The sequence below is a fragment of the Danio rerio genome, chromosome 21 (assembly GCF_052040795.2).
Source record: "Danio rerio strain M-AB ecotype USA chromosome 21, GRCz13ab, whole genome shotgun sequence".
NCBI lineage: Eukaryota > Metazoa > Chordata > Actinopteri > Cypriniformes > Danionidae > Danio > Danio rerio.
The window spans coordinates 20,651,445-20,676,461 of NC_141041.1; the positions used below are offsets into that span (position 1 = coordinate 20,651,445).

Here is a 25,017-nt window from a genome sequence, read left to right on the forward strand (position 1 = left end):
GGGTTTAGGGTTGGGTTGTTGTAGACATTCATAAAACACTATATTGGAGCCTGTGTCATGTATAAGACATTAAACAAATAAAAACGTTGTATCTGAAAAAAACGTATCTAAAAACGTTTGTACAGCCCACTTGAAGCTTGAAGGCCTATCCAGCTGGCTTCGATCTCCGTTTATACACTTCTCTTTTCATTTCTTTATACTAATTAAATCTAAAAGTATTCAATTTTTACAGATTTAGATCGATAAGTAGTTTGACAACATACATTTTTAAAAAAATGACGAATGAAATAAATTAAAATGTTACAAACCGTAATGATAAACTTCATTTATTGAGTGTCCAGGCACTAGCAGACATGTACAGAAGTTTAGGGATCAAGCTGTGCAGATGCTTTCAAAAATTAACCATGTTTTTAAAAAAATCAATGCTATTGGTCAACCTTTACAAATACATTTAAGCACTGAAAGCCATTGAAAAGAGATTGTGGTTGAATATTTTTGGATCTGCTCAAGCTGTCAGTCAATCTTTATAGCTCCGCCTCCTGTCTTGACTGAGTGCAGTGAACTGAAGTTAGACAGCTGATCTGGTCATCGTCTCGCAAAGGTAAATAAATGTCTTGTTACATTTCTTTACATTGTTAATAAGTCTGTATTTGATAGCTAGTATTTTTTTAAACTATATTCTGCTTTCAAATTTGGGACTCTGGAAAGTTAAACTTTTCCCCGCAACTGTACTTCAATGTTTAAATAATCATATGTGTGCACAGCCCAAAAAATAAAAAATAAATAATAAATAATAAATAATAATAATAATAATATAAAATAAAATAGCAATCAAACAAACAATTGTTTATTTACTTTAAATAATACAAATTAAAAGTATATAGGATAGATAATAAAATAAATAAAATCTATACAAATCAGTAAATAAAATGTTAAATATTTTTGTCTAAGTTGTATTATTATAATAATAAACATACATTTTTAATTTGATATTCAGCAAATTTGCTATTGGTAGAAAATGTAATAAAATCTAATTAAATCTTTTTTTGTCACTTTTCACAGATGTAATTTCTCTGTCAGTATCTTAGATGCTAAAATAAATAAATAAATAGATAAATAAATTGACTGATTCATTGATAAATAAATAAATCTATTTTTAAAGCGAGAAGCATCATTTTTTTTACACTTAACCCCTGTAAACACCAAAACACAACACCTTTACTGTTAATTTTAGTTACTGTTAAAACTGTTCTGACAGCCATCAAAATACCATTTCATTTAGTTAGCCTGCAGTGAATAAAGGCACAAAACAGGGAAATCTGTGTAAAATGCAAAGCCTAGAACTGAGGAAATTATTCTAACATAACATTTATAGCCTGAAGCATTGCCAACAAATAACCATGTATTAACAAAGAAGGCATGATTTTATTTCAGAATAAATATTTTTGTCCTTAATCTCCTCTTTAGTCTGTCACTATCTAGCTTAAATTAGATTTTTGAAAGGAAATATGGATGAAAATTCAACAGAATCCACACTCACTGTTACAACTACACACTTTGATTATATGACAGGTTTTATTTGATTTCAAAATGGCGTCTTGATACTGAACGAAAACTCCCTGATTATTTTAAGAGATTCAGTAAGTCCTTTTAATACAACACAGCCAGCTAATATTTGAACATGCCAGGGAGAATCATTGATATAACTATTTAATGTTAATGTTTAATGTTTATTTATGGATGTATTGGTAAAATCAAAATCTAGAGCTCTGCACTTTCAGTTCTTTGAAGCATTAATAGTTATCATTAATAATTTTGGCATTTTATGAAAACTGATTTCATGATTCTTGGAGGAAGTCTCACCACACATTACTTATAAAGGTCTTTGATTTGTCCTTGGCTTCAGAGAAAACAAACACCCCTATAGATTTAAATGTCAGACTTCATAAACTAGAGATCACAATGCAGTATTTTGGAATCTATGAGGATTTCTTCAAAAATGTCATTCTTTATTGTGGAAAAGAAAACCTTTTATTGTTTTTTGTTTTGTTTTTTTACTGTTGAGTTCTACATAATCGATTTGTGTTGGGACAACATGATGGATTTAAGTTAAATGGTTAATTTTGACAAATTAAAGTGGATTGAGCAAAAAACAATTAAGTTGTCATGAAAAAGACCAACAATTGTTGTTTTAGCTCATTTTAAGTAGCTTTGAAAACAGCTAGGGCGAGGCAGTGGCGCAGTAGGTAGTGCTGTCGCCTCACATCAAAAAGGTTGCTGGATTGAACCGGCGTTTCTGTGTGGAGTTTGCATGTTCTCCCTGCCTTTGCAAGGGTTCCCACTGGGTGCTCTGGTTTCCCCCACAGTCCAAAGACATGTGGTAAAGGTGAATTGGGCTGGCTAAATTGTCCGTAGTGTATGAATGTGTGTGTGGATGTTTCCCAGAGATGGGTTGCGGCTGAAAGGGCATCCGCTGCAGAAAAACTTGCTGGATAAGTTGGCAATTCATTCCGCTGTGGTGACCGCGGATTAATAAAGTGACTAAGCCGACGAGAAAATGAATGAATGAATGAATGAAAACAGCTAATATCCAGAGGTGGACTTAACCAATAAGCAAGGTAAGGAGCCGCTTAGGGCCCCATCATGGATTTAGGGGCCCCCATCCAATGCCAAGAAGTCTATATTAATCATATGGCTCTTTTATATATTTACTATCATAGGTTGTAAAATCTGTCTATAACTGTTAAGATTTTAATGTTATTAGTTCTTTTTAAAATTGGGGGCCTCCATGAATAATGGAACATTCTGTCCATACTGTGAGCACAGTGCTTCAATCAAAGACATCTCTGCCAGACAGTGCTGCATACTTATCAACTTTTCAGATACCCCAGTGCCAAATTTTCAAAATAGTGACTAGCAAATGCTTCAGGTGTTACTGGAGATTTTTAGAGAGCCCCAATCAGACACACCTGGGCTGACTTATCAAGCTTTTACTTGGCTGTGGGTGATAACTTTTAAGCATGTTTAAGATATGTTTGATTTTATTATGAGAAATGAGAAATTTAAGACAGAACCAAATGACATGAAAAAAAATCTGAAAAATGTACTGTAAAAAATGGCAGCTGTGGTTGCCAGTATTTTACCATTAAAATAAAATACAAACCGTAATATAAATATGTAATTTAAGAAAGTCAATTCACAGGAATTCATTAAGAAAACTTACTGTTAATCAGGTTACAGATTTTACTGTATTACATTTTTTTTTTTTTTACAGTTGAGGTCATGGCTTTTTTTTACTGTGAATGAACAGTGCCGAACTGAAGCATTGAATTTATCAACTCAAGACTTTCATCAGTAAAGCGACTGCAATAATCTCTTCTGTCCTCAGCATCACTTTCATCACTTCATTAGGCAGCGGCATGTCATGTCAGCTTTCATCTGAAGCTCAATCAGATTTCTTTCATGAGCCGACAATAAATTATAAGCAAATCCAGGCCTTCTGAGTGAGAATAAGCTTGATTTTAATAGCCCCGACACTGCTGGAAGTCAGACAATGAATTCAGAATGACTCTGCAAAGTTACTGTCATGTCAGTTCACTGTGTTGAATTAAAGCTTTATGTCTGTATATCTGGATATGTTAACAAAGCTTTCAAACTATTAAAATGCAGAAACACGTCTGAGGAAAGATGATTCATCTAACATCTTAATGCTGAATTTGAATTGCAAAACACAAATGCAAAAAATATCAATACCATTTTTGAAGCATAGTAAATTGATTATGCATGTAAATGATTTTAACAGCTTTCCCCAATTAGTCAAAGAGAACTAACTGCCTAAACAAGATGCTTTATATGGGACTGATTTGAGCTCCCAGCATGCACTGCAGCATGATTTAATCATGCAGGGAGCTGTAGGCTTATTGATTAATAACATAAAACCTCACAGAATTGAATTACACTCTTTAAAATAAAAGTTCCTTGCAGGCTTTGATGCTTGACCGAATGGAGATTTTTTTCAATGTAGAAGAAGAAATAAAAGTTCTTTACATGCTCCTCCAACTGGGAAAAATGGTTCATTTGAGAACTGATTTCTGAAAGTTTCTTTGTGAAAGGAAAAATGTTTCTTCACCATTCAGCATTCAGTTTTTCCACTAACAAAGTCCACCATGAAAGTAGCAAATACCCAATGGCATGAGACAGTTGACTCTAAAAGTTAATGGGAGGTGAGACTCTGATTAGTTTAATGCAGGTTATGCTCAAAGCACATCCATAACTCAATAAGAGAATAAGCACAACTCTTTAAGACCATGCGTCAGGGCGCAAAGCATATTTTTCGCTAATAGCAAAAGTGGATTCAAACATGTCCTCAATGCTTTTGCGGCATGTGCTTTAGACTTTGCACCTAGATCGTTAAAAAAGAGCCCTATTGGTTGGATTTAGGTAAGTGGTTCACTTGGTTATTTGTAGGATAAGCCCTGCCTTCTTATGGAACTTACAACAAATCATACCTTAAGTAATGCATTTTAGATTCGCAAAAATGTACACAGTGCCCTTTAGTGGATTTGCCAACTGAAAAATGCAATGAAACATATTTAATGACTCGGGCTGAACATTAATTTTTGAGGCTTCTTAATTATTTATTATTATTATTATTAATATTATTATTTCTGAAAGTTTCTTTGTGAAAGGCAAAATATTTCTTATTATGGTTTCATTATTTTAAATCCTCCATTTTTAAGAGTATGGACCAGATTTACTAACAAGTCACGCTTATTTTGCTTTTTGGCGTAAAAATCTACAATCAGCATTTATATTTGTACAATGAAACATTGGCAATAAAAAGACAAGGACACAGTGACTTTTGCACCTGAAATTTGCAACATGGCCGGGCTCATTGGAAATACTTTTATCTATGTTTTTGTGTAACCACAAAACGTACTTAAACATACTTGTGACTGCAGTTTCTAGACAAAATGAGCACTGGGGAGGTTATGACTAGCAACCTTTCTGCCTTTTCACACTAATGACATTTGCAGGGACATATTATTGATGAATATAGAATTTTGTTTTTGAATACACTTGCCTCACTTGTCCATATGGACACATTTTCTGGTGTTGTCAATTTGCTTGGTAGCTCAATTTGTATAGTGTTGTACTTTTGATGCAGAGTACTCTGTTTCAGGCCTGGTGAAGCACAATTCCACAAAAGAGAGAATAGCAGTGTAGGTAAAACTATGCAGTCAGGCGCGGATTTAGTGATTTTAAGGCCCTAAGCAATTCCAGCTAAAGGGCTCAAATCTTGAATCCTGCACATTATATTAGACAATTATTTCATTTTTATTTATGTTACTGTTGTTTGTTTATCATTAAATCTTAATTTTCGACATTTAAAATTAACGCAATATCTACATTTTAAATAAAGTTTTTTAAAATGAATTTACAACTAAAAATAATAAATATATACAATTAACATTTTTACTGCTGAACTGCTCTATGATGTATATTTTATTTTGTAAATTATTATTATTATTACATTATAATAATAATATTATATCATTATAATAATGTAACACAGCCATATCACCCTGCAGCCCAAGACCGGTTACTCACTGAAGCTAAGCAGGGCTGAGCCTGGTCAGTACCTGGATGGGAGACCACTAGGGAACACTAGGTTGTTGTTGGAAGTGGTGTTATTGAGGCCAGCAAGGGGCGCTCAACCTTGTGTGAGTCCTAATGCCCCAGTAAAAGTGAAGGGGACACAACACTGTCAGTGGGTGCCATCTTTCGGATGAGACGTCAAACCGAGGTCCTGACTCTCGGTCATTAAAAATCCCATGGCACTTCTCGTGAAAGAGCAGGGGTGTAACCCCGGTGTCCTGGCCAAAGTCCCTCTATCGGCCCTTACGATCATGGCCTCCCAATCATGCCTTTCCACCAAATTGGCTCTATCACTTTCTCTCCACTCCACCAATAGCTGGTGTGTTGTGAGCGCACTGGGACCGTTGTCCTGTGGAAGCCATCGCATCATCCAAGTGGATGCTGCACACTGGTGGTGGTGTGGAGAACCCCCCGCTCCAAACAAGTCCAAAGACATGTGGTACAAGTAAATTCGTTAGGCTAAATTGTCCGTAGTGTATGAGTGTGAATGAGAGTGTATTTCCCAGAGACGGGTTGCAGCTGGAAGGGCATCCGCTGCATAAAACATATGCTGGATAAGTTGTTGTTCATTCCGCTGTGGCGACCCCAGATTAATAAAGGGACTAAGCCAAAAAGAAAATGAATGAATGTATATTAAATAATATTTAATTACATTAAAATTGTATTTGTAACTCTCACCATACAAAATATTGTACAAAACGATGTTATATATAGTTTTTAAATATGATTTATACGTCTAGATATTTTTGGGAGCAGCCGCTTACCTTGCTTATTGATTAAATCCACCCCTGGTTGCAGTGAATTTTCTTTTACGTTTGCTTTTGAAAACACTATTGGTCGGGTTTAGGTAAGTGGTTCGCTAGGTGATCTGTATGATCATACAGAACATTAAGTAATGTATTTCAGATTCACCAAAATATAAACAGTGCCCTTTAGTGGATTTGTTATCTGAAATATGCAACGAACCATACCTGGAGTATGGCATTTAATGCTTCTCATGTATTTCCAATGAGCTGGGCTGAACATTATTGTTTAAGCATTATTAACATGAATAGATTTCTGGGCAATCTCTATTGTTAAACTTCATATATAACATATTACTGATATGGTATAATGTTTGTGTCAAAGATGGTCACTTTACTGTTTGTTTCTTGCATTTTACATCAGCATTTGAATTGACTTTTTTTTTCATTTACTTTTTTTCTGACACAGTGCCCTATAGCAGGATTAGTGAGCAAGTAAGAGTTTTCAGACACAGCTTGAGACTCCTAACTGGCTCTGCTGTAAACACTCTCTAATTGATGTAACAAGGGAACATAAAATTAATGTTATTCAAAATATCTATCTCAGTGGGATTTGATTATATCTCAAGGTTATCAAGATAAATGTAAAATAAATGTTCTGCTGAAAGTGTTTTTCCTTGAGGCAAGTTCGATATTTACCCACATAATATTCTCAAACTATATTTAAAATAATCACTGAGACATGGCCATTACACTCGGTATCACATTTTCTACATACTGAATTGATGTTTTGATTTCTTGAATGATGAATGTAGCACAGTGTTGAGAAATGAATTTGAAAAGTCAGCTTAAACAGTTTTCTGTTAGTTCAAACCTGTATCATGTATTAATGGATTATTGAATGTGACAATTTCCAAGAATCATCTTCTATCTGATTCTGTTTGTCACTTATTTAGCACAATTTGATTTATTCATCTTTAAATGTAATAGAATATTTGAGAGTTGAATCTAAGCTCACGCGTAACATGGTTTTCAGGGATCAATCCTTCAGTTTCAGAGCCAAATACTTGCAAAGTCAAATAAATGATAAAATAAAAAGGCAGATCACCCATTAAATCTTGTATAGAGACTTCATTGACTCATGACAGAATATTATTGTGGCATGAAATATTTGGTTCATAATTCATTATTATTACAAGAAGCCGCATTTATCCTTTAGTTGACACAATGAAAGGAAAAGGCAACCAGATTGAATCTCGTTTTCCTGCACTCAAAAGTATCTGTGCTTTTTCAAACTACTTATTTAAAATGAGTTAAAACAACACAATGGGGGGTGGCAGTTTAATTATTTTATGTTCACTTCATATTGTAAAACATTTAAGTTAACTTAATCTAATTGTGTTGTTGGGACAACATGAAGGAATGGTGTGGAACCCAAGATTTGCGGTGTGTTCTTTTGTTTGTAAAGTTATGTGAAATGCTTTTATATTGATGCAGAAATGAAAATGGAAAAAGTGATTTCATAATAGTGAAATAGAAATCACATCACATAAAAATAACTACATTTTTATTTATTTTTTAACAAATCCTATTTTCAAATAAAACTACAACACCCACATTTAAAAAAACTCCAATGGGTAATAACTTCTAGCACTTTATATTTAGATTAGTAACAACCAGTGGTGGAAAGAGTATTGAAAAATCATACTAAAGTACCTTATTTGCCTAAAATGTATAGTGCAAGTAGAGTAAAAGTACCTGTTTTAAATATTACTCAAAGTATGAGTAAAAAGTAGCCCTTTCAAAAGTACTCAGAGTTGTGAGTAGTGAGTATTATGCTGTGAAACGCTGATGTATTCACATGTAATTTGTAATTCATTAGTAATTCTGTAGTGCATTTAGTTATTGCCCAGCAGGCACACAATGTCATAAGATGTTTAGGTTAGGTTATGATGTCAGGTGACCAAAATTCAATGTCTAGCCAGCGTATGAGGACAATATTATTTTGATTTCAAATACTGACATCAAATAATGCTGATATTTTTTTTTTTAGGTTGTGTTAGAAAGTGACCAAAATCTAATGTCAAGCCAACATCTTAAACCAACATCATACTGACGGCAAATATTGATATTTTATTTATCAGATATGGGAACCAAAATTAAACATCTGATAGACGGTATAGTGGTAACGTCCACACAATGTCAAGCTGTATCATCATTAGACGTTGATATTTGGTTGATTTTAGGTTGGATGTTGGACATTGATGTTGGCCTGACGTTAACCAGCTTCTAAGTCATTTTGTGTAATGAACATCTTAGACACTTTTAATGATTCCATACAGTTTGCTGCATATATAAATCGCCCATGTCTTGAGGTTATTCAGTATGAGACAATTTACCTTCTATGATTTGATTGGACAGGAATCACAGGACTGATTTGTCTAATCCGCACAGATAAGAAAAAATAAAACAGTGACTACAGGTTGAAGGAAAGTAGTGGAGTAAAAGTACTGTACCGATACAGAACATTTGTAAAACTACTCAGTGAATTACCATTTTGGGAAAAAAATGTTCATTTATAGTAATTTGAGTATTCATAACAGTGATGTATAAAAGGTCATAAAGAATACAGTCAGCTGAGTATTATAGAAAAGAGACAATACTGTAAGATTCACATAGTGTTATTGATTTTAAAGCTTTAACAATGCTGGCAGTTGCGACTGTATCCAAAATATATTTCAAATATTTACAAAAAATAAAAACAGGGGCTTTGCAGACAAAAAAGCATTTGTGTATAAAAAAATGTAATATGGGCACATTCCCACCAAAAAGATGATTGACAGATTCATATTTATTCCACAAAAGAAACCCTTCTTAGAATGCATTTTTAAATATTAACATTCACCAGGTAAACTTCATGTAGCAATTTGTTTGCTAAACCTCTAGGTTAACCTTGTTTGTGATTAAAAAAAAATGTTGGGTAGAGACCACACAATCTTTCAAAGAATATCATGAAATTAATTATTCCAGTGAAATATGACATGAGGAATAGAGGCAATTTCATTTCGAAAAGATAGATCATTAAAACTACAACACCCACAATCCCGTGTTTACACGTCATAACTATGCGTCGAGCTCCTTGTGGTTTGAAGTGCAAGATTTTAAAAGGTATGTTTTGTATCCAGTTCGTTACTGCTAGTGTTTTATATTAAATTAATTACGCAAATATGTTAAGACAAACTATAGAAAGTGAGTTGTTGTTATTTAGCACCACTGACATTTTCGCGGTTTAATGATAGTTTGTAAAATGGACAACTGGAGTGAACTATGACCCAAATAACAACTGTCACTTGAATGAGTTGATGATTTTTCAAGCATGTCTTGAGGAGTTTCTTTGTTACGGTGTTAATGATCTGAAATGTTACTTTCTCGTGTGTGTCTCGTTAAAGTTTTCGTCTAAAACAGGTTCCATTATGGCTCTGGCGGGGGTGCGTGTTATTGAGCTGGCAGGACTGGCACCTGCGCCTTTCTGCGGGATGATCCTGTCGGATTTCGGCGCAAGGGTGATCCGGGTAGATCGGACGAAGGTGGCGATGACTGTTGACACTCAAGCAAGAGGCAAACAGTCAGTGGCCTTGAATCTGAAGAGTCCTAAGGGTGTCGCTGTTTTAAAAAGACTGTGTCTCCAGTCAGATGTGGTTTTGGAGCCTTATCGGAAAGGTTAGTGTCTTATCTTAACAGTGGTGGAAAGAGTAAATTACTGAAAAAATGGTACTCAAGTACCATTAGGTGCCCAGAATGTAGTGCAAGTAAAGTTATCTGTTGAAAATATTACTCAAAGTATGAGTAAAAATTAGCCCTTTGAAAAAGTTCTCCAGAGTAGTGAGAGTAGTGAGTATTACACTGTAAAAAGCTGATGTATTTACATACTATTTGTGGACGTGTGTCAACGTAACATTTTGTAGTGCATTTAGTTATTGTTTAAGGCCATTTCGGTCCTCATACAGTAAATATCCATCTTTTTCTCATCAGTGACATTCATTCTAAACAGTCTCTAGGTCACTGCATGTAAAGTATCTTCTTTGACACTTCATGTTTGCTGCATGTCTTAAGATTGTACATTATGATACGATTTACCTTCTCTGTGTGATTTGATTGGACAGGAATCACAGGACTGATTTTTCTAAACCCCTTAGACAAGAAATATAAAGTAGTGACAGCAGTTTAAAGAAAGGTAGTGGAGTAAAGGTACAGATGCAGCACAAAAATGTACTCAAGGGAAAGTAAAAGTACACATTTTTAAAACTACTTAGTAAATTACAATTTCTGAGAAAAACTACTCTATTACTGTAATTTGAGTATTTGCAATTTGTTACTTTACACCACTGTATCTTACGTAAATGATGGTACATCAGTGTTTTCTCTGATCAGTGTCATATGCTTGCATTATTTTTACAGTACTTACTTTTTGCGGTCATTTTGGTTGTACTAATGCAAACAGCATAGATTTGGGCAAATGTGTGCGTTTATTGAAATTGTAACTTGTGACCAACATTTCAATCTATATTAGTGTACACTAGGTATCGAAATACTTCTCAAAACCTTTAGTGCAAAAATGCCCCCATTTAAATTCATTAAACAAAAATATTTGGCTCCATTTCAGCAAAAGTGATCTATTCTCTGTCAACATATTTTTGGGCAAGGCTTCAAAATGTTGCCTATTTTATATAAAGTTTGCAGTCTTTTGCATCCCCCCCCTGTCCCCCGCCCTGTTGAGTAAACAATTGCTTATGTCCTGTTTTCTTCTTTTGAGCACTGCAGGCCAAATTAATAAAAATATGTAATTGTATAGTTCTATGCATGTGTTGGTATGGTATCAGAGTATGTATGTCAATATATCGATATATAGTAATATAAACATAACAAACATCTGGTTTTAATAATAAGTATGCCTCTGCTTTTACAGTTTCTTAATTTTACACTTTTTATTTTAGTTATTATGTGACTAATGATTAACAGTTGTTACAAATCAGCTTAATAAAGGTTAAAAGCAGAACAACAAATACAATAACAATGGTCTTTTTAATAAAACATGCTCCATTATCACAATTAGTTCTTCTTGTTTGCAAATCAATTATTGTTTTAACAATTAACCTATGTCCATATGGTGCCTTTGTCTACATAATTTCATCAGTGTTAATTAAAGCATTGTTGATTTAATGAAAAGGGGAAAACAATTCTTGACTTAAAAGAGAGATTGCCATTTCCCTGCTGATTTTAAATCCAAACAAGAATAATTTGTCCTCTAAATTCAAATGTATTTACCTTCAAGGTTTTCTCTGTTCATGCTTCATTATTGTATCTCTCTGGTATAATTAAGGCGTTATGGAGAAGATGGGATTAGGTCCTGAAGACTTAATAAAAGAGAACCCCCGCCTGATCTACGCACGTCTCACTGGTTACGGTCAGAGCGGATCCTATGCCAAGGCTGCCGGGCATGATATCAACTACCTGGCCATGTCAGGTAAGACCACTGTTAAACAGGTGCAGAGGAGCTCAGCTAATACGCTTTCCCACAATGCCCTTAGGCACAGTGCTTGTAAAGCAGAGTAAATTAGAGAGATCGAGCAATATGTGAAGTTTGGAAAGACTTTGGTGGAAAACTTTTCTTAAGAAGAGTTTAACTTTCATGTCTTCCAAAGGTTTGAAAAAAAAATATATATATATATATATTTTAGGAATACTAAGCATGTGTCAACGGCAAAAAAGGAACTAAATTGCTAATACATCTTAAATTTGCATAATTTATCCATTGCACCCTGTTTAAATTTGTTCTGAGCAAAAAAAAGCTACTATATATTTTTACCCTGATTTACAGAAGGCACCTATTAAAATGTAATTTATTGTGAGAATATTTTATGCCACACAATCTTGTCAGGCATATTTTAAGGATAATTTATTCTATAAAATATTAATTAATCTATTTGGTTATCACAGTGCAACATACAAAATAATTAATAGTCAGTTTAAATCTTTATACTTTGCCAATATCCTTCTAACCACTGGGCTTTAGTCGTTTGTCAGCATGAAGTTTTATTCTTTTAAAATCGTATCTTTTTATGAACAGTTCTCTGCATAAATGAGTTCACCCGTCATACATTCATTCATTTTCCTTCACTTGGTCCCTTATTTATCAGGTGTCAGCACAGCGGAATTAACCGCCAACTATTCTAACATAAATTTTACGTAGCAGATGCCCTTTCATCCACAACCATTATTGGAAAACTCCTCATTTATCTCCCCTTTTAAATAGTATTTTGAATAGGATACTTTACAATGAAATATTTGTGCATATACATTAGATTAGTCTGTACTAAGGTCAAAACCAGAAATTTAGTTTGGGGTTTGTATATTTTTTGCAACTTGTTTGAATTTAAATATATTAACTTTCTATTTATTAAGACATTAAAGTGACAACTCTTATTTTAATAAATTATACTGTTTAATGAAACTTTTGTTTAACTGTGTAAAAAATTGTACTTTACCGATCAAAAGTTTTAGGTCTGTTTTTTTAAGCTAAATTATTCTGGCAGCATTTAGTAAAAGTTAAATTGTAATGATTTATTAAGTTATTTAGTTAAATTGTTAAATATTTATTAAATATATATTAAAAAAATAACTGCTTTCTTATTGTATAGTTTCAAATTTATTGCTTTTATTACTATTACCAATAATAATAATAATAATAATAATAATAATAATAATAATTCAGTGCAACAAAAAAACTGATCCTTCCTCATTTAATGAGCAGACGTCTGTGCTTGACATTTTTTGTATGGAACTTTCAACAGCCTGCATACATGGAGTTTAGTTAAACACTGTTTGACTGTTATGGATTATAACTTTTGATATTCTCCTTAAAATGTACAGCTTTAGCTGTATAATCATAGGTAGAATAAATATGTTGTCCAATATGCTTTCTATGAATTTAAAGTTAAGTTTGATGTCAATTTATTAACCTCTTTTAGTGTTCAATAAATTGTAGGTGTTACATTAGTTTGTTTTATCCTTTCTTCATTTAATTTTAAAGATCACACATTAAACATACATAAATAACAACTGCCACTAGAGGTGCTTTTGTAAAACAGCAAACAACAAAAATAGATCCAAAATATTACTATTGTATAACCAATAGTACTAAAAATATTGTATGTACAGTTGAAGTCAGAGTTATTAGCCCCCTTAGAATTTTTTGTTAAATTTTTATATTTCCCAAATGATGTTTAACAGAGCAAGGAAATTTTCACAGTATGTCTGATAATAATTTTTCCTCTGGAGAAAATCTTATTTGTTTTATTTCAGCTAGAATAAAAGCAGTTTTAATTTTTTTAAAACCATTTCAGAAATTGGGGAAAAAATAAACAGGGGGGCTAATAATTCAGCGAAGCTATTTGACTTTAACTGTATATAATAGAAAAATATTGGTATTGTTTAAGAAATTATTTGCTTTTAGCAAAACTTTGATTACATTTTATGACAACTTTTGTTCCCCTTCAAATTTTGACTACGGTATTAGTTGTTATTTACGTTAAAGAATAAGACAACATAAATTAACAAATAATGTGTAGTTCAATAGTTCTAGGCACCCAGTGAGGGGTTGTTTTGCCATTTAAAACCTAACTAGCATGTTTTGTAAATCTTTTACCTGTATTACTTTAAAATAAACTACTTTTAATGACATGCACAGTCATTAAAATGCATGGAGTATTGTTCCAGCAACACCAAGGTTATGGCTTTGAATGCACTTTAAGTTGCTTCCAATAAAAACATCTGCCAAATGCACAAAATGTTAAATTAAGGCCATATTGTGCTGTAACATAACCCTGGAAGGTGGTTTTAATGTCGCTTTTCTATTGTCTTGCAAAACAACAGCATCACTTATTTAGAAGGTCTCTTAAACCACAGGTGCATAAGTGAGCATTGTCAAACATGTTAAATGTATTAGACATTATACATTATTCTTCCCATTAGGACCAACTATTATACATTCTCATGATACAAACCAAGTTCTTTTGATTCAGGTGCTTTTCATGTCGTAGGTTGTAAAGGTCAAACCTGGCTCAAACTGATGTGTGATAAGAAGCACAAAGACACTCGTTTGATTACATTTTCTGAGCTCCTGGCTGTCTGTTTGCTGTGACCTTATGTATGCTTACAGTTCAACAGAAATTAATAAGCTAATTATTATCAGCAGTGCTTTACTTGGAAACCCGCCTCAGATAAATGATAAATTATGGGTGTTAAATCTCATTGGAATAATACCTGTTTTTTTATTTTTAATCATTCGCTTTTGCTTTGTTTTTTTAAATGTCAAATATATTTGGAAACAGAGCGGCTGGAAGCAAACAAACACGTGTCTTAATTGGGGATGTTTTTAGTTGACCCGTGCAAACCACTGTTACTGTAATTATTTTGCTGTGTATTTGTTCTCAGCATGTGTCTGTCTTTCTTTTTCTGTAATAGGGTTGCTTTCCATGCTGGGCCGCAGTTCAGAGAAACCATACGCTCCACTGAATTTGGTGGCCGATTTTGCTGGAGGAGGTCTCATGTGTGCTTTTGGGATTGTATTGGCGCTCCTGGAGAGGAGCAGGTCAGGACAGGGCCAGATCATTGATGCCAGCATGGTGAGATTATTCCACCTCATTTTAAAATTAACTTCTTTTAAAAACAAAGCAAAAAGCAGATACATTTCTTGTTTCCTATAAACAAACTCTTTTTTCGGATTGTCTTTTAGCTTAGATGTGTGCGATTTATTTAAAAGCTAACTAGTTATTGGAAAAAAAGAAAAAGAAACGCTTTCTTTTATCACATACCAAGTTATACTACATTGTTGCCCCTCGCTGCTTTTTTTTAGCTGGTTTTGACCAATCACTTCATGGAATGTGGAAATTATAAGTCTTGTTTATCTCAGCACAATCCCCCGCTTTCTGACCAGCTCGTCAATAGTTTTCTGCAATCTGGATTTTCCAATAATTGCTTGCTTTTTCTTTTCAAGTTGCTTATATTGGTGCTGTCTGTTTTCATTGTCGCAGCTACGTGTGAGTACTGTGAGATTGCTTATTTTCTAAATAGGAGTATTGTGATTTTGCTGCTTCTCCATTGGGTCCTACGGAACCTTGATGTTACTTCAAATCAGTGTACTGTTGGGGTTTGATGAGACATTTAGCTCATGGGATGAGATGATACACAATACTGGGTGCGATTTTACAGGAAATTCCCCTGTTACTGCAAATGTGCGATTGGAAAAATGGTATGTATTAAATTGTAACTAATTATATTGTAATGAAAGTCCCTTTAGTTATTTTGAGAGTGTATAGTTGAAATTGAAAAGATTACAACTAAATTTAAATTATGATATTTCACAGTTTTGCCACTGTTCTACCCAATAACAGCATGCGTGTGTAAGTTTAACACACACACGCACACACACATATATGTATAAATTAGGGGTGTGCCAAGATATCATATGACGAGATCTCGTGAGGTGAAAAGTTGTCTCTTGAGTTGTGATGTTATGATGAAGCGTGAGAGTGAAATTAGCACTGAACATTGGAGGCAGGGTTGGATTTAAACTGGCAACCCAGACTGGAAATGGAATTAAGACATGTGGAGTATTCCCATTGCGTTCTCGCCGTGGAGTACAAACATATAAAGACCGTAATCAATCAATCTATTATTATTATGAAGGACTTTTAGCCACATTTTGCGACCGGACACAAACACAGCTGTTTGACACTATTCTCTGCACCTACTGAGTCAGTAAAGGACCACAGACACGCACATCTCTAATGGCTCGTTTTTACTGACTGGTACAGTACGATACGGTACGGTTCGTGTTGGTACGGGTCACCTTGATCAGACTTGCGTTTCCACCACAAAGGATACCCTTTTGGTGGGCCTGGTGTATGATGTGAAATTTAAGTCACGTTATGCTCGCTCTAATAAATGTCTACAGTAAAGCTGTACAGGTCGTTTACATATCATAATGAGCAGCACTTCTCACAAAACAGATGATTTAAACACATAAATACTTGTGTATAAATGATTATTACTAACTTTTCTATGAACAAGATTTGATTATAACTGCAGATCAATGACAGTGAAAAATAGGCTACTGTAACGTCTGTAATACTATAAAATAAATATATATATATGCAACATATATGAACACATACAGCCCCTTACAGTCTCTGATATATTATTAATTACAGAAAAACTACACATATTATACATTTAGTACTTATTTGAGTAAAAAAAAACACGCAATATAGCCCACAGTCTGAGCAAACCTCTCATCTGTGTCTGTAATCTTTACCAGCACATGCAGGCTCTGTTAGAGAGTAATTCTGTCATTCCCAGTTCATAATAGTCCAAAAGGCAAAGATAAACATGGCAGTTTGTTCATGATTCAAGTTGCTAAAACAATTTTGCTTCTGTGTTTTTTCCAGGCTTCTCTTTTTTTTCCGCATTCACTCTCGCACTTGTCCTTTTCTTTTCTGAATGGATTAGATGACGGAGACACTTCAATAATCACGCACATGTTATTATCATAAGCTCAAGAAATTAGTTGTATTAAATATAACGTTAGACGCAATTGCGAGCTCCCGGAAGAAAGCGAAAACCGCTTGCACTTTTAAACGGCCCCGTAAAACAAAAACCGGACACGGCAGATTTTTCTTCTTGGCTTTGTGTTGTTCATCAAGATGACGACAAGGTTTGTTAGAGCCTGGGTCATCCATGGCTCGTTATTATATGCATATAGTATTTCCATGTAATGTCTCGGCTTTGTATTTAAAAAAAACATGGCGTTTCCTTTTTTTTCATTCTGTCTAGCTTCACAAGCTTGTGACGTATCTCTTTCTCCTGTTTGGGACTCTTTCGAAAGGGTGCCGAAAAAGTGGTACGGTTCAGTTCGGGACGCTTTTTGACAGTGGAAGCAAAATAAAAAGACAAATTTTCACTCACAGAGGCTATAAGCAAAATACTTTGCATGTTCTTTACTGCATAGAATTTATTAAAAGTTAGAAGTAAAATAACATTCAATACAACTTGATTAAAAAAGCACCTAAATAATTTAGCAATTTGTGATTATTTTTTATTGAATAAAATACTATTTTCCACTCATGTATTTCATCATTGTAGATTTCTGAAAAATTGTGTAAAAAACTCGTCTCTTCTCGTTCTTGTGACCCAAATCACACACACACACACACACACACACACACACACACACACACACACACACACACACACACACACACATATTTATTTATTTATTTTAATCATTTTATGTTTTCCCTTGGAAATGAATTGTTGAATAGCACTTTGTTTGATCTATGAAAAGTCTAATAGTAAAATATTTTATGATATTGTACTATTTTTATTCCCATAATTACAGTTTTGTAATATTTTTAACATGTACTATGTTACATTCTATTAATAACACTAAAATGAAGATGTACCAATTTCTTTTTGAAACTCAAACAAGTGATTTACACTTGTTGTTTCATATTGCAGTTTATTGTAGCAGATAAAACTATTTTAAGCTTTGCTGGCGCAATTGCCAGTTCATTAAAGTGCTTTGTTTTGTTTGCACTGCATCTCTTTTCTCTGCTAGAGGCGAATGGCGATTAGTAGTTGTTGTTCTGTTTGTTAATTAAATATGACATTTCACTCAACCCAGAGTGTTTTTTCCTCATCCATTAGAAGACCTCAGCCAGACAATGAAGCCCTAATTGATCAATTTGACACAATTTGCTGTAACAGTCTGCCATCTGTGACTTTTAGCACTTGAGGAAATAAACAGTGGTAAACATAAAGTTTCCCATGTTACAATCCAACACTGACACTCCTCTCACGTTAGTAAATGAGCAGTGGCATATATGCTCAGCTAGTGTTTTTCAGCCAAAGATTCTGGTGAAAGCTTATTGTGACTATTTTCAATTTTATAAGGTTCCTTTTACAGCATTGATGTTGTAATGTAGTTAAAATACAATCAGTTAAGTCGACTTATTTAGCATTTATTTAGTTGTTCAAGCTTAAAACAAGATGAAAGACTGTGTAACCACTAGCGGCATCAGGATCAGCATGCGAGTGCAGAAACTCACATGTAAAATAAAATGTCATATTTTGAAGACATGATGGGGGACCTGAAATTTTATGCAGTGCTATATCTATCAAGCAGTGAAGATCATTGATTTTTAAAGAAATCAAATCTTAAACATGGCAATTTTATAATGGAAAGACAGTTCACCGAAAACCCTGAGTCTGGCTGAAAATTAAAAGTCAGTGTGCATATACTCCAATCTAGCATTATGGATGGATGTGACATTATATTTAACATTTAAAATCACAAAGAAAGGTAACATTTTATTGAAACATTTGTTTATATAATGAGTTGTAGGATAAGAAAAATGTCAATCTGTAAATATTTTGTATGTTTTTAATGAGGGAAATAAACATGCGTTATGGATGTGGCAAAAAAGTATGCAAGTTTATAGTGTTGGAAAAAAAATGATGAGATGAGAACCCAGTTCATCCAGGGGACTCGAACAAGCAGAACATTTTATTTCTTTATTGAGACATGTTGGTTAATAGGCAGTCATGCAGTGTCTTCAAGAAGTCCACAAGTCTGCAAAAGCCTACAGAACTATCACCCAAAGACAAAGGCACAGCCATTAAGACCTTGCACCATAGCATTTGCATCACTTTGGCTCAGCCCATGCTCTGGAAGCAAAAGGTTCAATGTCACACCCTAGCTAGAGTTTTGAATGAAATGGACTAATTAAAAACCAAAGAATATAACTTTTCAGTTATAAAAAGATTATTGTTAATTTGTAACTAGATTATGTAGATTTATATTACCACAATAGTATACAACATACTTGTAGAAATTATGTGAATTACAGCAGGATAATAGTTGGCTGTCTATTGAACAAAAATGACTGATTTTATTTTATTTTACATCTATTTTTGTAATTCAGTTTTTATTTCCAAAAATAAAAATATCAAATTTTTACATTCAGATAGAAAAAATACTTTAACTGCAAATCAGGAAGCACAGAATAACTGTAGTTTAGACCAAGCTATTAGATAAATTGCATTTAAATTTGACATTCGTAGTATCAGATGAGGGTTAAATGTCCAAGATTTCTTTGATGTCGCAAAAATACTGTAGATTTTCCACACCATCAGAATGTCCTGTTTAGCATGGTTGATTCGTGCTGATGACAGTTCCAGAGCAGTATTTCCAACAGTGAGGGAGTTTCTACCTCTGCACCAACATTTTCTTCGTAGCAGTTGGAGCAGCTAAACAAATTTCTTGACCTTTGAATTTAAGGGAAATTGAGAGCTTAACATTTAATAAAGGCAATACAGTATCTTTGGGGAAACACATTTTTTTTTACTTTAAATAAAATGTCCCGGACAGAATCCTAAAGTTTTTCCACCTTTAGGCATTCCCACATCATATGTAAAAAGGTATCTGGAAACTGTGGTTGACAGAACTTACAATAATGTTGTGGAGATAAACCTATGATATGTTGTACACGTGTAGTTAAATATGCCCTGTGAATAGTTTTAAAGTGAATAAATTGGTGATTAGGGTCTGTGGAAGCGTGGTTATTTTACTTTTATGAAGAAATATCTTCGATATGGATGTGATATATCTTTGTTATGAATGTGACAGATGTAAAATTAGCACTTGTGTGACTTAAATCAAATATATTTGTTTGAAAACATTGTCATAGATATTTTGAGTATTTTTATAGTACTGTACAATACAAACCTAAACAAAAAAAAACCTAGAAAGGGTTTAGCTATTTTAGTGAAAATGTTATTTTTTTAAGGCAAGGTTGACATTTGCATGAAGTTGCTCAATTCACACCTGAAGCTGTGCTGCAGTGTTAGTATAGAGGAAGCCTTGATGGCCGCGCATGGACAAGCTAATGTCAGTGTTAGCCGGAGATTATGGAACTGATGATTAGATGTTTGCCTGTGAGGCAGTGAAGATATCTGAAGCACATCCTCTTGAGGGTCACATTGCCACTTTGATAAAACCTGTTGTTTGATATTGACAGCTGCTTTTGGCAACGGCAGTGTTATTAACCTGCAAGTCAGGAAAATAGTATTCAGAAGGCACTTGCATTTCAGTGAGATACATCATACCCTCAAAACTTTAGTCTTCCGTTTAAATACATATCAGAAATTTTATAAGCCGCTTGGGTGTCATGTTATGCATTTCAGACTTATGTGTTATGCAATGTCTGTTTTGGTGCTGTGTGTGGTTATTTTGTTTGTCTATGAGTGTTTGACCACTGCCATCAACAGATTCATGTTTAGTAAAGGAATAGAGGAAAAAGTAATATTAACTTGTGCTGCATAATGATGATTTACTTTACTCAGAAATGATAATTGCAGTTATTAGCATAGATGTTCTAATTTGAGAAATTTCTTCAGAATCGTTGGAGCTGTATGAAAGCATAATGAGGAGAATATATGCAGTTTATTACATTTGTTATGTTATTATTACAATATATTATTACAATTATTATTATAAAATAATAGATTATATTTATTATATTTTTTATTATTTACATGCTCTAACAAACTGGTAAAACCCTCAGTGATAGATTCCTAAAAAAATTAAATTAAGTAATTTCTTTTAACATTTAGTTTTATTGATCTCCTACAGGGTTGGATGTATCATGTATTTATCTATTTAATTATTCATTCATTCATTTATTTAACCGGTGTCTGAAATAAAATTTTGGCTGCAAATATGGTCAATTTATTTAGAACATATCAGTTCAAAGCAGATAAATCTGAAATTAACAGATTATTAAAGTCACAGCTTGTTGCGTTTGACATATTTAATGCTTTTTGGTTTAAATTATTGCTTTTTGAATACCAAATTCATGCTTTGTCAGGTTGGCAAGATCGAGTAAAACACTAAGTGGAAAATATGTAAATTCATAAACAAAATTGCACATGTGCAAAAATCAGCTGTTTGTTGGTAAGCTTGTGCTTCCATGGTATGGTGTTTGCCGTCAGTGTCGTGCAACCATCAACTCTTGCTGTAGCTCTGAGGGACTGTTCACATTTAGCATCTTTTGCCCACACATGTTCTTTATTTTAAGGGTGCATACACACTACGTGTGTAAGGTACATTTAGCTACTGTGAACATGCCCTCTGAACTTGGGTGCGCACCTGTGAACCATACCTGAGTAACAAAACCAAAAGATTCAGTAAAAGCAGAATGACTGTGATATTCAGACGTCTACATTTTGGTGCTTTGCTTTCCTGGCCTTCACTTAGCAACAGCTATACACAAAACAGCAGCTTAATGACACAAGCGTATCAAGGTCCAAAAGGAAAAAAGTCTTTGTGAAGTAGGGATGCAACAATACAGTTAGCCCACGGTTCAATACATATCTCGGTTTTTTAACACGGTTTTTGGTTCTCATGGCTTGACAGGTGTTTTTTTTTTCTAAATGCAATAGGAATAGTAAGAGCAATACTCATTTTGTTTTACTTAAAAGCCAAGAAAAGTACACTAGTTCCTAGTGTATTTTATAAAAAAAAAATTAACAGAGAAATCTCACAGCTGCTGGTAGCCCATGTACAAACTGGGGAACACTTAAAATCCTACATTTTAAAAATAAACATACATGTGACGTTAATAAAAATAAATTGGCCATTTCAAATAAACATATTTGTTCTTAAGTAAACATAAATAAACCATCCTAATTATCTTGGTGCTGAAAAAAATGCGAGACTGTAATCTGTAACGTGGATCGAGTGCTTTTATAAGATGACAAAAGCCCACATTTCCAATCACCAAAAACGGCTGCAAACCTTTAGCAATAAACACCTGCACTGCCTCTGTTATTTTTATGTGTCTCTCGGAACCAGTTGGGTATGTTTGCTTGACAGATTCAGCGAGGGATTGTTTCTATTTGGAGGACTTTATTACCTTCTCTGCTGTCCTGCCTTCAGACAGTGATATTACTGGGTGATGGCGCTGCAGATGTGCAGTCATGGTTATACGTGTAAAACAATGCTTGCACACAGTAGGCTTGGGCGGTATCCAAATTTTGATACCGTCAAACCGCCTCGTATTTTACCCCGGTATGCGGTATTACTGGCGTAATAAAAAAATTATGACGTAAGGACAGCATCACCAAACTGTTGACTTGAGCCTAAACCATTCAGAAACGAAATACTTTCTATGCGACCTTAGGCTTGTGGTCAGAAAGAGAGAGAGAGAGAGAGAGAGAGAGCGCCAAGCGACGCACAGCACCTCTCTCTCTTACACAAACACACACACACACACACATCTCTCCCGCAATTTATCCAGAAATTTACTCCCACACCATAAGAAATCTGTCCGGCTCCCGCGGTACAGCAGCGGGAAAGCAGAGAGCTGTAATCGGGCCATAAAAATTAGGCACGATAGGTCCCGAGTCCGACAGGTACATTTTGATTGACAGCTTTATAAAGCCCGAACCCGTTTACAGCCTGACATTATTCAAATGTGCTCATGCACACAGCTCTAATGCATTTTTTCAAGAATGAGTCATTTAAATGTTTTAACATCATTTATTCGTAACAAACGTAGACTATAGGCCACTTGGAAGTTGGAACAAAGAAATAAAATAAGTCCTCTGTAACATCGTAACATCTCAGCACTCTATATAGGCCTGGATACATACACTTAGCCTTTAAATTGGCCAACACACCAATGAAAAGAAATCTTGCTTAATAAATTAAATTAAAATAAATTCTAAATGATGACGGGTATTTTGGCAATAACGAAATTAAGATAAAGGCTGTGCAAGATTTGTTTCTCCACTTCTCTTCACAATCTGGCATTAAGGCGGCGGTGAAACTGACTATTAAAAGAATAATGCCATCATTAGTCTGTATACTCTGTCTACATTATGATTATATGGTTTAATTAAAATGTATTTATAATGTAAAAACCCTTTACTCACCAAGATTAGGCTATGTGTGTTTGTGGAGGAACATTATTAAATCCACTGGCTTTAGCGCAGTCTTGCACTCATGGTGCGTCCAGCATAACTGAACACCCTTTCCTGCGGCTACAGGCCGAGATGCAGAGTTCTGATCTGGCTGATTTTGCAAGTTTTGGGTAGGATTGTTTGTTCATCTTCTACCCGTCAGGAAAATCCATTTAATTTTCCATGACAGCAGTTTCACTGCAGTGAGTGGCCTCGTCTTTTTACCTGTCAACTTGCGGTTTAGCGCTCTACCGTAATACGCAGTGTATGAGCGACCGCCGAAAAACCTGGCTGGAATGAACGCTCTTTTTGAACTAGTGACTGGCTTGACCGCCTTCAAAATTAGCTTTTTTTACTACTTCGTCATCATTTGTTTCACCTTTGCAGGGATGGATTTTAATGCAGGGATTTGGATTTTTTCGGGTCTCGCCGGGTTCGGGCAAAGATCTTCAGCTCTAATGCAGACCTCTCGTTCATATTAACCACGTCTCCCTTCTGTTCAGTCGAAACCGGAAATACTGCCAAACTGCAAGCCACTTTGGAGCGCGACTCGTCACGTCACAAAACCTCTCCCTCTCTCTCTCTCCTCCACACTGTCCCAAGATGTCAACCACACATACGTTTTTGTAGGCATTAAATAAAGGATATTTAATATTTTATGACGGTATAACGGTATTGAAACTGACACTGTTTTTATTTTTAGATCCCGTGGTATACCATAATACCGTAATACCACCCAAGCCTAGCACACAGTTATTTTTGTTCACCATATTTCTTTTAATTGGCATTATACTTACCGGCAAAACCGAAATGTTCTCACACAGCAGATTTGAAAGACGGCTTCGCTTCCTCGTACTGTTGCCTCACTTCGCCGGCGCTTCCTTGTACTGTTTCCTCAGCCTCACTTCACCGCTGCTCGCGATGTTAAAGTGTGGAATGATGGTTAAGCGCACCCTAATTTTAAAGCATAGTGATTGGATATTTACTCGCGGGGGGGAGATTCCTCATCTCAGCTCATGATCTTACAGGCACACACAGTCAATTCGGGGAGATATAAAACGCACATAAATTATTTAAACCCAAAACTGAGAAAACCACAATTCACAAGCGCGTATTGAACCATGGAGGTCATATTGAACAGTTCAATATTATATTGAGAACCGTGGCATCCCTAGTGTGAACACAAACCAGCTGAGAAGGTGGCAAGGGGGGACATTCGAACTTGGGTTTGGTCCAGGCAATTGAACCAAGTGTGAAAGCACCCTAAATGTAGATTCATACAGCTAGAGAGCTGTGCCGTTTAGAGATATGGATTATACACATTTCAGTTATAACGTTAGGCTATTATCTTAGCATACAAATAACGCAATGGCTTTTTAAATTAAATGTAACTTAAATCAGAGTTGAAACTCGTGCATAGACTGGGTTTTTTTTCATTAGAGAGTGCAACTCATGGTTGCTTGGCAATGGCAGACACCACGGGTACACAACTCCAACTACTTGTTCCAGATAAGTCACAGGGTTTTCTTCAAAT

The 25,017-nt window shown here is 34.6% G+C and overlaps 1 protein-coding gene across 3 annotated transcripts in view; it reads left to right on the forward strand.

Moving 5' to 3' along the window:
- Positions 1-328: 328 nt before the first annotated feature.
- Positions 329-25,017, forward strand: part of amacr (alpha-methylacyl-CoA racemase) — a 31,345-nt gene continuing 6,656 nt past the window's right edge. The window contains exons 1-4 of one of the 3 annotated variants that reach the window (XM_087299769.1): positions 329-601; positions 9,851-10,121; positions 11,782-11,925; positions 14,925-15,085. In XM_087299769.1, the coding sequence (XP_087155895.1) occupies positions 9,875-10,121; positions 11,782-11,925; positions 14,925-15,085 (552 nt within the window). In that variant the 5' untranslated portion in view covers positions 329-601; positions 9,851-9,874. 3 annotated transcript variants of the gene reach the window in all.